Source organism: Martes martes (assembly GCF_963455335.1).
Source record: "Martes martes genome assembly, chromosome: 18".
NCBI lineage: Eukaryota > Metazoa > Chordata > Mammalia > Carnivora > Mustelidae > Martes > Martes martes.
Window position 1 is genome coordinate 39,018,600 of NC_137906.1, and position 12,923 is coordinate 39,031,522.

Consider the following 12,923-nt stretch of genomic DNA (forward strand, 5'->3'; position numbering starts at 1 on the left):
CAGCGCCTCACCTCTGCTGGGAGAAGGCCGCATGGCCTCCGCTCCTGGCAGCGAGGTCTGAGCACGCGCTCGGTGGATTACGGCCTCGCAAATCCCCTTGTGGGGAGCCCTCGCCCTGACGGACAAAGGGCCTGTGTTGAGCCTCCCCAGGGCCAGCACCGCGCCATGGGGGATGAGGGGAGCCCCTTGGCAGGTGTGCGTGTGTGCGTACGTGCAGGTCCCGTGCAAGGCCCTGTGTGTGGAGAGAGCCGGGCAGGCGTGCGAGCTTGAGGGTGCGTCCGAGTGTGAGCGCACGTGTGTGCATGTGCGTCTGCTGTAACCACACTCCGGCCCTCTGAAAATGTCCCTCGTGCGTGCTTTTTGGCGCGTCCTGGCACCCCTGTCATCTAGGCAGCGACTGGCTCTTCTTCTAGTCAAGCCCCTAGGCAGTGCTCCCCTGAATTCTACTCCCCAGGTAGGATCCCCAGAGTTCTACCTCCCAGGCAGCGCTCCCCGGGGTTCTACCCCCCAGGTACTGCTCCCCGGGGCCCACCCCCGCCCCCCAGGCAGCGCTCCCTGGGGTTCCGGTTCTCACAGATTCTCCTGGGCGCAAGCCCAGCCAGCCTGGCACTAGGAAGAAGGCACCTGAGTTGGCAACGACAACCACAAAAGCACCCAGCGATTGAGTGGGGTGAGAAACAGAGCCCCCTTTGTGCAACCCCCATCCCCTCCTCCCAAGCCACGTCTGCCAACGTCCTGGGCCTCCGCCCCCTCCACTGCCTCCGCCCCACAGGAGGCTCTGGGGCCTCAGGAGGGGATTGGCTGCCCCTGCCCCTTCCCTCAGTGGGCCCGAGGGCCTCTGGGAGGGGCGAGGAGCGTGGGGCCAGGTGGGGAGCCCTTGGCTTTCAACCTGAGTCAGCGGGGGGTGGCTGAGCCATAAGGGGCCTCTCCAGAGAGACCAGCGCAGGCCCAGAAGGGAGGGCCCTGTCCAAAGCAGCCCTCGCTCTCCCCACGGGGGGCTGGCTGGGAGATGCAGTGGACGGGACTGCCTCTCTTCCAGACTGGGGACCAGGGAGGCAGCAGGATTGCTGACTTTGTGGGTAAAGGGCCAGAGGACACACGTGGCAGGTTTTCTGGGTCACAGAGTGTCACAGTGGCCCAGCTCTGTGGGGAGACAGCAGCCCCAGACGACGTGCCCGTGAATGGGCTTGGCCATGTGCCTGGAACGCTTCCTTTGGGCCGCGCCAGGAGAGTGTCACAAAGTGCTATTCTTTTGAATTGTCTCTAACCTTCGAAAACTAAGAAGTGTTCTTAGCTCTTGGGCTGTGCAGCATGGGGGTGGGGAGCGGGATGTGGCCGCAGGCCGTGGTTTGCTAACCCCTGGCCTGGGTACCTCGGAGGCACGTGGGGAGTGGAGGTCCCGTGAGACAGGGTCTGCACGCCGTCCCCAGTCCCCCAACACCGGCATCCCGGTGAAAGCAGGAGGGTGAGCCCGCGCTTCCAGACTGGGTCTGCGCACACAGAAGGCCGTTCTCAGCACCCACTTCTTGTGACCCGATGGGACCTTCCTGAACACCCAGTCTGTGCCGAGCCTGGCTCCCGGCCCAGGCCACGCATCCCTCCTTCCTTGAGCCCACCGAGTGCTCCCCTGTGCTGCCGACACCATCACGTACGTGACCCGTCACCAAATGGACAAGCGTGTTGTGTCTGATCTGTAGCGATTTCGGAGGACACGGCCCAGGACGACCTTGTCCACCTGGCAGCACAGATGAGAGTCCTGGATGGTCGGGCCCTTGCAGGAGAAGGCCCCCCCAATTCTCGTAACGCCCACGAGGAGGCTGTACCGCAGCCCACGGACAGCAGATGACCCGATCACCCGCTGGGGTGGTGGGAGCCCCGGGCAGCAAGCCCAGCACGCAGGGCAGCCAAGATCTGGACCCAGTCTGGCTCCAGCGGCGGCGCTGGCAGGGGCCGCAGACCCACAGCCCTCGACAAGTGGCCCGTTACCTCCGAGGTATGTCTGACCCTTAAGCCTGACCTCAGGAGCCCCCAGGGGCACTGGCCTAGAGAATTGCCCTCTCCCCAATCCTCTGCGCCTGGGTCATCCCAAGGCCTGTTGCAGCCAGCCTGTCCTGCCTCCATCCGCTCCGGGCACAAAGGAAAGACCGTCACTGTCTTCCAAGTGACACACCACGAGGGGACCAGCCCCTGGGGTCTCTTCCACCTGGAACTGGGCACAAGGTCCAGCTCTCTCTGACGGTCCGGGGGCAGCTGGGCCTGAGCTCCTGGAAGCCCACGAGACCCCAAGCTCCACAGAGGCCTGAACGAGGTCCTGGGGCCGGTTCTGCACAAGGCAGGAGCCCCGGTGGGCACCCGACTGCAGCTCCCCCATGGGGTGCAGACCTGTCTGGCCAAGCTGGTGGCGGGGTCTCAGCAACCCCCCACTTAAAGTGCCGCTCTAGTCCAGGTGCTGAGGAGGGAGACCCGGAGGTGGCAGAGAAATGCTCGTCACTGTCCCATTTTGTTTGTGTAGGCCACGAAGCCAAGATAATAAACACAGCGTGTCCGGGAGCCTCCCCCAGGACGGCTCTGGGATTTCCCCAGGAAGAGCCCTCACCGCCGTTCCTTCCTGCTCCCCCCCGTGGCCCTCACTGCTTCCTTCTGGATGGGGGCCCACAGGGATGGGGTGGGTATAAAGGGCCGGGGGCAGAGTGCCCAGGCACAAGGCATTGTGCCACCAGGACTGGGCGACAGGACTCACGGTCAGGTATGGTGGCGCTCCCCTCCCACGACGGGGCCTGGCGAGGTCCGACGGGGCCCCCCTCAGAGGCAGGGGCCTGTCCTCTTCCCTCCAGGAGCCTTGACTCACCAACCAGAGACCATGCTGCTGGGGCTGACCCTCGGCCTCCTGTGGAGCGCCACCTGCTGGGCAGAGCGTGAGTCTGACTGGGTCTGACCCCCCAGCTTGCCGCCCACGGGGGGGGGGGGGGGACATCCTCACCCCCGCCCCAGCCCGTCCCCCGGGGGGCCACGCTCACCCTTCGCCACAGACCGACGACTCCGGTCGCGGGGCCTCGGGCTGTCTGGAGGGCTGTGTCCAGCTCCGCGCAGGGACATGCTCCGCGTCAGCCTGTGGTGTCCCTCTCTTCCCCACCTGGTCCCCTCCTGCATCTAGAGATGTATGGGGTCGGAGAAGGCACATATTTCAGCACCTCCAGTGACTGCGAAATCACCGGAGTCCGGGTGGCCGTGGGTCTCCTTGGCCCGGTGAAGAGGTGAGTAGGAGCGGGCCCGGAGCCCCATCGCCTGGAGCCCCATCGCCACGGCCTTAGCCGCCGGCGGAGGGGGCTTCGCACCTCGTCCCCGCGTGCCTGCGCTGGGCTCGGGATGACCCTGGGAGTTCCGGAGCCGGCAGCCACCAGCTCCCCGCTTGTCCCCGTTCGGCGCCCCCTCCCCGGCACGTCAGCCCCTCCCGTTGTCTGCAAGTCCCGCCCCAGGCTTCCTGGGCTGATCTAAAAAGAGGGGGAGATGATGCTCCTCCCTCCTTTCTCCCTTCAACCCCAAACAGCCTCTCAGTCCGAGGCTTGAGATACTCTGCTCCAGATGCCCGATGGGGAGCCCAGGGGCGGCCTGTCCGGCGGCGGGGGGCTGGGGAGTGTTGGAGGAAAGGCAGGGACGTCAGAAAGGACGCTGGCGGACACAAGTCAGCAGAACTGTGTGAAGGCCCAGAGCTGGTCCCTGCCCTAACCTCGCTCCAGCCCCGGGCGGATCCGTGGTGTGCACACCCGGGGTCCTGGCGAGAGCCGCGGGTGTCAGAGGGGACAGAGCGCGGGTGGGGCCAGCGCGAGGAGGCGTGTGGAGGGAACAGGGAGGCCCGAGGAGCAGAGCTAGTGGGACTCCCCCACGTGACTACGGGCGTCGCCTGCTTCTCAGGCCTGGGACCTGGTCTAGTCAGTAACTGGGGCTCAAAGTCCAAGCTGGGTCTGGGGACAGCTCCCCACCGTGTGCAGTGACAGCAGCTGGCACCGCCCGAGGAGTCCCTTATGAATGATCTCGCTGACTGCCCCCCAAACCACTTTCAGATAAGGAAACGGAGGCCCGGAGAGGCTGGGTGACCAGCCCAAGCCACAGGGCCCAAAAGCATCGGAGCAGGGGTGTGAGGGCGACAGCTCCGACTGCGTGCTGGGGATGTTTACCGGCAGTGAGGGGAGTGCTGTCCTCGCAAGGGGATGGAGTGCCCGGGAAGCGGGGGGCCCGCCCGGCTCTGGCCTCCAGCTCTTCCCCTCACCCCGTCTCCCAGCATCCAGGTGCGATGTGGCGACTTCTGGGGCCCGGTGTTTGGCGTCTCCGGTGGGACGACCCAGGAGTTCCTCCTGCAGCCGGGAGAACACATCGATACCATCTCCGGCTCCTACAGGATGTATATCCGGTCCCTGCTCATATCCACAGACTGGGGGCGCTACGCCACGTTTGGGCAGATAAGTGGCAACACCTTCCTCACCGGTGGAGGGGGGAAGGTGCTCACAGGAATCTGTGGTCAGCATAAGATTTTAGGCCTTTCGGGCCTCTGCTTTCGCTGGGAATACCCTCCAGAGGAGGAGGAGGAGGAGGCCACTGTACCACCCCGTACCACAGCTGAATGCAAGTAGGGCTCCGGGTGAGCCGAGGGGGCTGAGGAGAGCTGAGTCTGGACCTCAGCTGGAATCCGGCAATAAATAATGCTTCTGCGAGAACGGCGGCTCCACGTGTGGTCCTTGGGTCCGGGGCGAGACTGAAGCTTTCCCGGCTGGCGGGGACGGGGCTTCCGGGGCCGAGGTGCAGGGTGCGGAAGGAGCGGGTCTGACGCTCCAGGCCTTGGGGATTCTGCCTGTGCAGACCTTGGGCCTCCGAGATCTCCCATCTTTCGGGAGTCTGGGCTCCAAGGACGCCCCCTACCCCGTCCTGACTCCAAGCCCGTCCAGCGGGCCTCTGACGGCCCAGGCTCAGTCCCACTGAGTCACCCACTGAGTGGGCGACAGGCCTCAGGGAAGCCGGCCATTCACATCCCCGCTCACTGAGCGCACCTCTGCCGGGGCCTGGGCTCCCCCAGCCCCTCATGGTTAAGAGAAGAGGCCGGGGGTCCGGGTGAAGGGTGCCCTGTGGGGGGTGGAGGCAGAAGCAGGCGGCGGCAGCTGCGTTCACGGGGACACACGCAGGGCACTGAGTCTGGCACCTGAGTAGAGGCAAAGGAAGGGGGGGGCGTGCTGCAGGGACCCTGCCTCCAGGGATCCTCCCTCCTTCAAGGGGGGGGCCCTACCTCCCAGTGGCCCCCCCACCCCTTCCGAAAGGAGGCAGCATCTGGGCCTGAGGTGGAGGGACACCTGGCCCGGTGGAGACAAGGGCCGGAGGGCATTCCGGGCGGAACGACCAGTGGCGGGCGAGGGCAGCTGAAGACAGGGCTCCTGGAGGTGTGATTGTGAGAGCAGCCTGGGAGCTCACGCAGACCCCGGACCGTGCCCGCTCCTTGTGTGCCCCATCCCGAGCCCGGGATCCCACAGGAGTCCCAGCGACCTCCAGCGACAGGGCTTCCAAACACTGGGGGATGGTGACCGCAGGAAGGCATGTTCTGCACCGCGCCACCGAGCACACACACAGCCAAGGCGGGCTGCCGGTGCGGGCTGCACCCGAGCGACCCCGTGGGCACAGGCCTCCAGCGGCTGCTGTCTGGAAAACGAGCAAACTAAGGCACAGAGAGCCCAGCAGCCTGGCCTGGGCCACACAGAGGCGGGCAGCAAGGCCGGGGTTCACTTGGGCGGGAACCCCAGTCCCTTGCTGTCATTTTTCGCCGTTCTGCTTCTTACCCTTTAAAAGGCTGCTTGGGACCCACTTTGTGGTTCTCATCTGGGGTCCGTGGGCAAATTTCAGAGAATCCATGAACATGGCTGGGGGAAGGGGGAAAGATACCTGTTTATTTTGGTTGTTTTCTACTGGAAATTTGGTGTTTCCTTCACGTGTGCGTGTGACCACACCAAGCTCATCAGCAGTGCCCGTGACCTTGACAACGACATTCGTCCCGACTTCAAAGTTATAGGCATTTTTAGACGAGCCCCGTGATCTGTCAGTAGTAAAGGGGATTTGGAGAATAGGTGTGAGGACACATTTTGAGGAGCTCACCTGACTGTTTTCCTCTGGTGTTGTAGAAAAGCCCCTGGGCTGGGGCTCCCCACCCTCCCTCGACAGCGGCTCCTTGGTGCCCAAGGTCAAGCTCCAGTGCGTCATTTCTTGCCCCTGGATTGCTCAAAGGAAAATCTGTTTTCAGTAGGAGACTCCTGACCGTTTCCACAGGGACTTTCTTGGGACTGGCAGCTTCAAGGGGGGGACCCTACCTCCCAGTGGCCCCCCCCACCCCTGTATGGAAACAAGGATGGTCAGAAACGGGACGGTGCTGCCGAGGGAGAGCAGTCGCTGCCTCGTGACCAGATCAGACAGGAAGGGAGGATGGCGGGATAGAACGCAGGAGCTGGAGGAGGAGGAGGAGACGCAGACAGAGGGGCCGGCTCAGGGCAGTCAGACCCACCGACTGCAAAGCACAGGCCGAGAGATGGCCCGACGGCCGCCCAGCCATGCTCCGGAATGCTCCCGGCTCCTTCCCGCTCTGATATTCCCAGACGCCTCTCAAGGAGGGTTGCCAGATACACAAATTTCAGCATTTCAGATAAATAAATAATGTTTTACCGAAGTAAGTATCAACCGTTGCATTTTTTAAAGTGTAACTACATCCTAAATATATATATATATATATTTAAAATATAAGTATATCCCAGACACTGCGCGGGATATATGTATACGAAAGATTTTTCTGTGTTTATCTGGAATTTAAATTTAACTGGGGGTACTGTAGTTTAATTCGCTGGATCTGGCAACCCTAACCCAAGACACGTCTTGTGCTGCCGGAGGAGGGGTCCTTAGACAAGCCAGTGGGAGGTCAGGAGTGGAACCGGGAACATGGGCCCGTCTAGGACAGAGCAGGGGACCCGTGGAGGGGGCGGAGTTGCGTGTGACGTGAGTGGAGACCCAGGGAGGTCTCTGGACTGAGTGCTCGCCTGAGGGGGCGCCTGCCGCTGACTTCTGAGGCCCTGAGGCCCCAGAAAGAGGGGATCCTTCACTCGCTCCCATCCCGATGCACCCCCCCCCCCCCCCCCCCCCGCTTATGATCCTTCCTAAGCTTTTAGTGCTTTTATCAGCCGCCTGCCTCGAAGCCTGTATCCTTCCCTCCTCCCTCCAGCACCCCAGGGCAAGGCGGGGCAGGGGGCCCAGGTCAGGGAAGCACTGCAGAGTCAGCACATCTGGGGACCCTCTGGAGCCCCGAGTTTTGCTCAGCCCTTGCCTAGATCCGGATCCCTGGCTCTCCCCTACTCTACGCTGCCCCATGTATGCATGGGAGCTCCCTCAGCGCCTCTCAAGGGCAGGTGTGTCTGGAAGGCGAAGTCGAAGTCGGGTGGCGGGGGGTGGGGGTGAGGGTGGGGGCAGGGGGACAGAAAGGAGAGATGGGCGGGGCCAGCTCTGTCACAGGGCAGGTGTGCCGGCCTGCCCGCAGGGAGGCCGGGGGAGGGGCAGGGAGGGGCTGCAGGCAGGACCGGAGAGGCCAGGAACAACAGCCTGGCTTCCAGGAGGCACATGGGACTTAGGCCTCAAGGTCAGGAGCAACAGAGTGCAGACTGAGCTCCCAGGAGGCTCTGCAGAGGCGAGGTTGGGCGGGAGGGGTCCTGGAGGCTGGGGACGAGGACGTGAGGGGAACCCGCGTTTCCTACAGGCTTCAGGGACCTAATGAGAAGATGGCACCCAGGACAGTGTCATGGGGTGTCACCCACACAGACGCACAGAAGGGCCCCGCCTGGCTGGGTGCTCTGACGTCGTCATCCTGAAATTCTTGACAGCGTGAATCAAGGAGCCCTGTGTTTTCACCATACGCTGGGCAAGCGAAGTACGCAGCGGGTCCAAGGAGAGACTGTTTCCTGAGGCCCCTCTCAGCCCTGCTCCCTGAGCCAGTCCCCAGATGGGCCAATCATGCCTCCCCTTCCGCTCTAGCCTCGCCTCCCAACGCCATGCGGGTCCCGCCAGCTGCAGGTGGGCTGAGCCCCTAGCCCGGGTGCTGCCCAACCGCCCCCACCGTGAGGGGCGCTGAAGATGGCACCTCTGGCACGGACACTTGCTGTGTTCAAGCTCCCAGCCCCCAGAAAGTGAGCCCTGCAGCCCAGCCGAGCCCACAGGACATGGGGAGAGCAAAGGAGGGGTGGGGAGGGATGGTCACCCATGGTGACATTAACCAACTGAGGCTACGGATGGCCCAAAGCCGAGGGGCTTGGCTTGTGTTGGCTCTGAGCACCCGAGCTGCGCCGGCCGAGCCCTGGGCTTGGGGCGAGGAAGAAAGCAGACGGGTCCTGCCTGAGATGGGCCCTTCGAGGGGCCAGAGACATCGAAGCATCTGCCTAGAGCAGGAGAACACTTTCCGCCCCAGCCTTTCCTCGAGCGGGGGGATTTACTTGCCTAAGCTCTTCTGCGGTCCCCTCCCCGCTGCACCTTCCGGGGACTCATAGGCGGCCTGCTGTCCCAGCACTCCCTCGGCCCAGGCCAGACGACGTCACACCCCTGCTGCATTCCCGTCTCACAGCTGAAGAACGGGCTGTGGACACATTGAGCTCCTTCCCCGAGGTTGCTGGGGGAGTCAGCGGCTGAGGCCAGACTCAATCCCAGGGACAAGTCGTGAGCAGGACATTCACTGCTGCTGCCCATCCCATCCCCACAGACATGCCAGAGGACAGACACTTGACACCAGGCTCCGGGCGCCCCTGGGCTCCTCGTCTCTCCCAGCCAGCTCCTGCCCCTTCCCTGGCCCTGCTTCTCCGGAAGGTCTCCCAGCGCGCGGCCGCGTGCACCTAGCTCCATCGGACGCGCCAGCGCAGGGGCATCGCCCCCTCGTCCCTATAGGATATGCCCGGGAGCTCCCTGCCCCTGGCACTCCTGGCTGACGGGAAGGGGCGGCCAACCCTGGGGAGGGGGCCGGGGTGGCGATGGGCAGCCTCCCCCCAAGGCCTGGGAGAGACTCCCCGTAGGCCTGGGATGACAGGAGTGGGGGCCGAGGGCTGGGCCCCAGAGGGGCCAGCTAAGCCCTCCAGCGAGCTGCTCTCGGGGAAAGGGCACCCGGAGGCCGCTGACAAAGGGCTCGTGGTTCCATAGCCGAGCCCCAGGCTGGGAACCCCTTTGCGGGTTTGGCTGCCCTTTCAGGTTCCTTCTTTCCGCCTCCCGGAGGCACCTTCTGGGAAGGAGGGAGGGCGGGGTGGAGGGCTGGGATCTAGTCTGGCCTAGTCCCGGGACTGCCCCAGGGACCAGGCAGCCCGAGCTTTCTTTATGGTCACCACTGCCCCATCATTGAACCGAGCACTGGGCTATCACCTCATCGGATCCCACAGCGAGTGAGCGACGTTCATTCCATTTTACAGACGAGCCGACGGGGAGCCCAGGAGGGGAAGTGAGGCCTCCACACGCGAGAGCTGGGATCCCCGCAGACAAACACGTGCCCGAACACGGCCACAGACCCGAGCTCGTGGATGAGGCCAGAAGCCCACAGCCAGCGGCTCCCACCGGCGAGACGCTGGGGTCCTCGGGGACTGGCCTGCTCGCTGTTTCCAGGGCCTTGTGTCCATCAGGAGGCTGCAGGGACCCGTCCAAAAGGACCAGCCGGTCACAGGGACTTCTCTGGTGACAGAGGGTGATTCGGTATGAAGCTCTGTTTTACAGACGGGGCCCTCCTTCAGGGAGGACCGGGACGGGGCAGGGCAGGCCCCTGACCCTGGGGAGACTCTCCGTCCGAGAACTCCGCTTCATGGAGAGCCACAGACTGTCCCACGGCTAGGACCACCCCCCTCGGCTTAGGGCCATGGTTCGGTTCCCACTGGGGGTGATGGTGCCCCCAGGAGACTTCCGGCCATGTCGGGAGACACTTTGGGTTGTCACAACCGGGTAGGTGTCACAGACCTCGTGGAGACAGAGGCCAGGGACATCGGCACACACAGGATGGCCCCCACAAACACAGAGGCAAAAAAGAACTCTCTGCCCCCAAACTGCGGGAGGCCAAGGCTGACAACCATGGGCTAGTTGCTTCGGTCTGTCCCACAGCCTGCTCCCTTCCACCTCACGTGAGTCTGACGGCGTCCAGAGTGGGGTCCGTCTCCCCGGAGCTCCAAACCTCACAGCCGGAGGTCTGAGCCCCCATCCCGGCGTGCCTTTGGGCCCGGAGTATCTTCTCTGTGGTCTCGCTCCCCGACCCTGTTCCCCATCGCTCTGGGCTTTCCGGCGAAGGGGGTGCTCGGTGACGCTTTCCCCATCAACTCACGGCTGCACGAGGCGGGCAGCTACTTTTATTGTGGTGAAAGACACATGAGATTTGTCACGGAAGCCATTTTAAGCACATGCTGTGGCGACACTTAGGGCCTGCGTTGCCATGTGGCATCACCACCGTCCCCCAGCCCCAGAAGCTCCTCAGCGCTCTGACGGGGCCCCAGACCCCAAACCCAGTCAGCGTTCACTCCGGGTACTTCCCAGCTGTCTGCCGGACCTCAGACCGGTTGCACAGAGAAGCCTGCTCCCTGCCGTGGTGTCTGCGGACGGTTTTGTCGAGTTAGGTCTCGGGCCCGCGACGGTGCTGGCGGTCAGCCGCGTTCCCTTTGAGTTCTCCTGTTCTGGTTTCCCACTCGAAGTGCACGCAGTGAAACGCATCTACATTCGCAGTGAAGTTTGATAAAAATTTGACGGACGTACCCACCGGCGTCACTGCCACTACGCTCAAAACGGAGAAAGTGTCTGTCACCGCTGCAGGGCCCCTGGAGCCCGTCTTCTCCCAAATCCAGGTCCAGAGAACCGCTCATCTGGTTTGTTTTGTCCCTCTAAAGTGTGTTGTCTTCTCTAAAATTTCAAATCAGCAAGGCCACATGGTACGTGCTCCTGTATGTCCGGCCTCCTCTGCCCAGTGCTCTGGCTCGGAGGTTTGTCCCTGTGACGCGGACCTCACTGGTTCCCTCCCCGTCGAGCACTGTGTCGTGTGCACCTGTCCGCGGACCAGCGGACCAACAGTGGGGCGGGCTGTCTGGGCTGTTACAAATAAAGCTTCCGTGGATGTGCGTGCACGGATCTTTGGGACACACCGTTTCCATCGCTCCCGGGGGAACGTCCCGCAGTGGGATCTATGGCTTACGCGGTCAGCTCAGGTTTAAGTTAAGAAGAAACAGCAAGGGGCACCTGGGTGGCTCAGTGGGTTAAGCCTCTGCCTTCGGCTCAGGTCATGATCCCAGGGTCCTGGGATCGAGCCCTGCGTCGGGCTCTCCGCTCCGCAGGGAGCCTGCTTCCTCGTCTCTCTCTACCTGCCTCTCTGCCTAGTTGTGATTTCTCTCTGTCAAATAAATAAAATATTAAAAAAAAAAAAGAAGAAGAAGAAGAAGAAGAAACGGCAAGACAGTTTTCCAGGGTGGCGGGGCCACTCTGCACTCCCAACAGCAGCAACCGCGCCCTCCAGGCGCGCCGCACCCGTGTCAGCACTTGGCGTTGTCAAGCTCCCACGTTTAGGCCATTCCGGCACTGCCGCCACGGAACGTCTTTCTGTACCTCTGTTGCCCGATCCCTGGTCTTCCTCCCTGACGTCTCACACCGTCTTTGCCCAGTTGTTTGATATTTTATACCGAGCTCCCTTTTCCTCTGGCTGTCATCCGGTGCATGAGGCGAAGGGAGGAGCGGGTGACTTGCTGACGACTCAGTAAGGAGCGCTCCGGCCCATTCCCGGCTTCACCTGCTGCGGCCTGGGTGCACCCTCGGGCCCCCCAGGGACGTGCGCCCGGCGTGTCTGTTCCGTGGAAGCATTTTCTCTGAGGCCTCACTTCAGGTGTATAAAGGGTTAGTGTGAAGAACAGGACGCCTGGTTACAGGAGCTGGCGTTAGGGAAGAAAGAATCTGGGGCCAAAGAGGTCCAGGAGAAAAGCTACTGGGGGCGACCTAGACCGCGACAGGAGAGACGAGAGAAGCAGCCCCAGGTGTCGGCAGGGGATCGTGTGGGAGCTGAGGCTCGGGGGTGCCGGGCAGGGGCGCCGGGCAGAGTAATTCTGAGCCGGAGGCCACCGGCCCCCAAGTGCACACGTGTCCGTATGGATCTTTCTCCTGGAACCAGGGGACTGGCCGGCGGACGCACGGAGGAACACCAACATCCATCATGCACCTGCTCGGGGCCAGACCCGATGCTCAGTGGCTTCCCAAGTGCTCCCGCATGAACCCCGGCACACACCTGCGGGGCGGGCACTACACTCCCGTCTTCCTGGGGCTTCCTGCGCCCCAAGGGCCCAGGGCTTCAGCATGCCACAGCACGGGGTTCTCGCAGGCTGGTTCCCCCCACCTGTGAATTCCTTCTCTGTGACTCATGACAAGCTCAGAGATGAGGTCCCCGCCAGACCTGAGCCTGGGGTCCAGGCTGAAGGAGGGGCTGTTTATCCCGTGCCGGGGTCCTCTTCCTCACAGCTGGCTTTCGCGCCAAAGTCAGCCTTCAGGAACATTCGAGTAAATGTAACTACTTCCTTATCCACATACTGGATCCACCCCCACACGAACCGTTTCTTCTTATACAACACTGAGCTGTGCAGCTCCTGGCCCTAACGAGTCTCTGGGAGGTGCCCAGACTCGGCCCAGGGCCTTCCAGGCCCCCCAGGGTCCACCAACTCATCAGTCATGGCTGGGGAGCGCCCCTCCATGCTGGCCTCCCGCCCCGCCTCCTCAGGGCCAGGACTCACCCGCTCCCCTCACCAGGCTCCAGGAGCCCCTATGCTCCTCCCTGGGCACAGGACAGCCTACCCCCACCCCGCCAGGCACCAGGACCCCCTACTCCCACCCCAGGCACAAGAGACCCTCCTTTGTCTGCTGCAGTCAGT

The 12,923-nt window shown here is 63.1% G+C and overlaps 1 protein-coding gene across 1 annotated transcript; it reads left to right on the forward strand.

Moving 5' to 3' along the window:
• Window positions 1-2,628: 2,628 nt before the first annotated feature.
• Window positions 2,629-4,710, forward strand: ZG16B (zymogen granule protein 16B). Its single transcript, XM_080830490.1, has 4 exons — window positions 2,629-2,746; window positions 2,835-2,915; window positions 3,155-3,254; window positions 4,280-4,710. Exons 2-4 carry the CDS (start codon window positions 2,861-2,863, stop codon window positions 4,626-4,628), a joined length of 504 nt encoding a protein of 167 aa, XP_080686616.1. The 5' UTR covers window positions 2,629-2,746; window positions 2,835-2,860; the 3' UTR covers window positions 4,629-4,710.
• The last annotated feature ends 8,213 nt before the right edge of the window (window positions 4,711-12,923 follow it).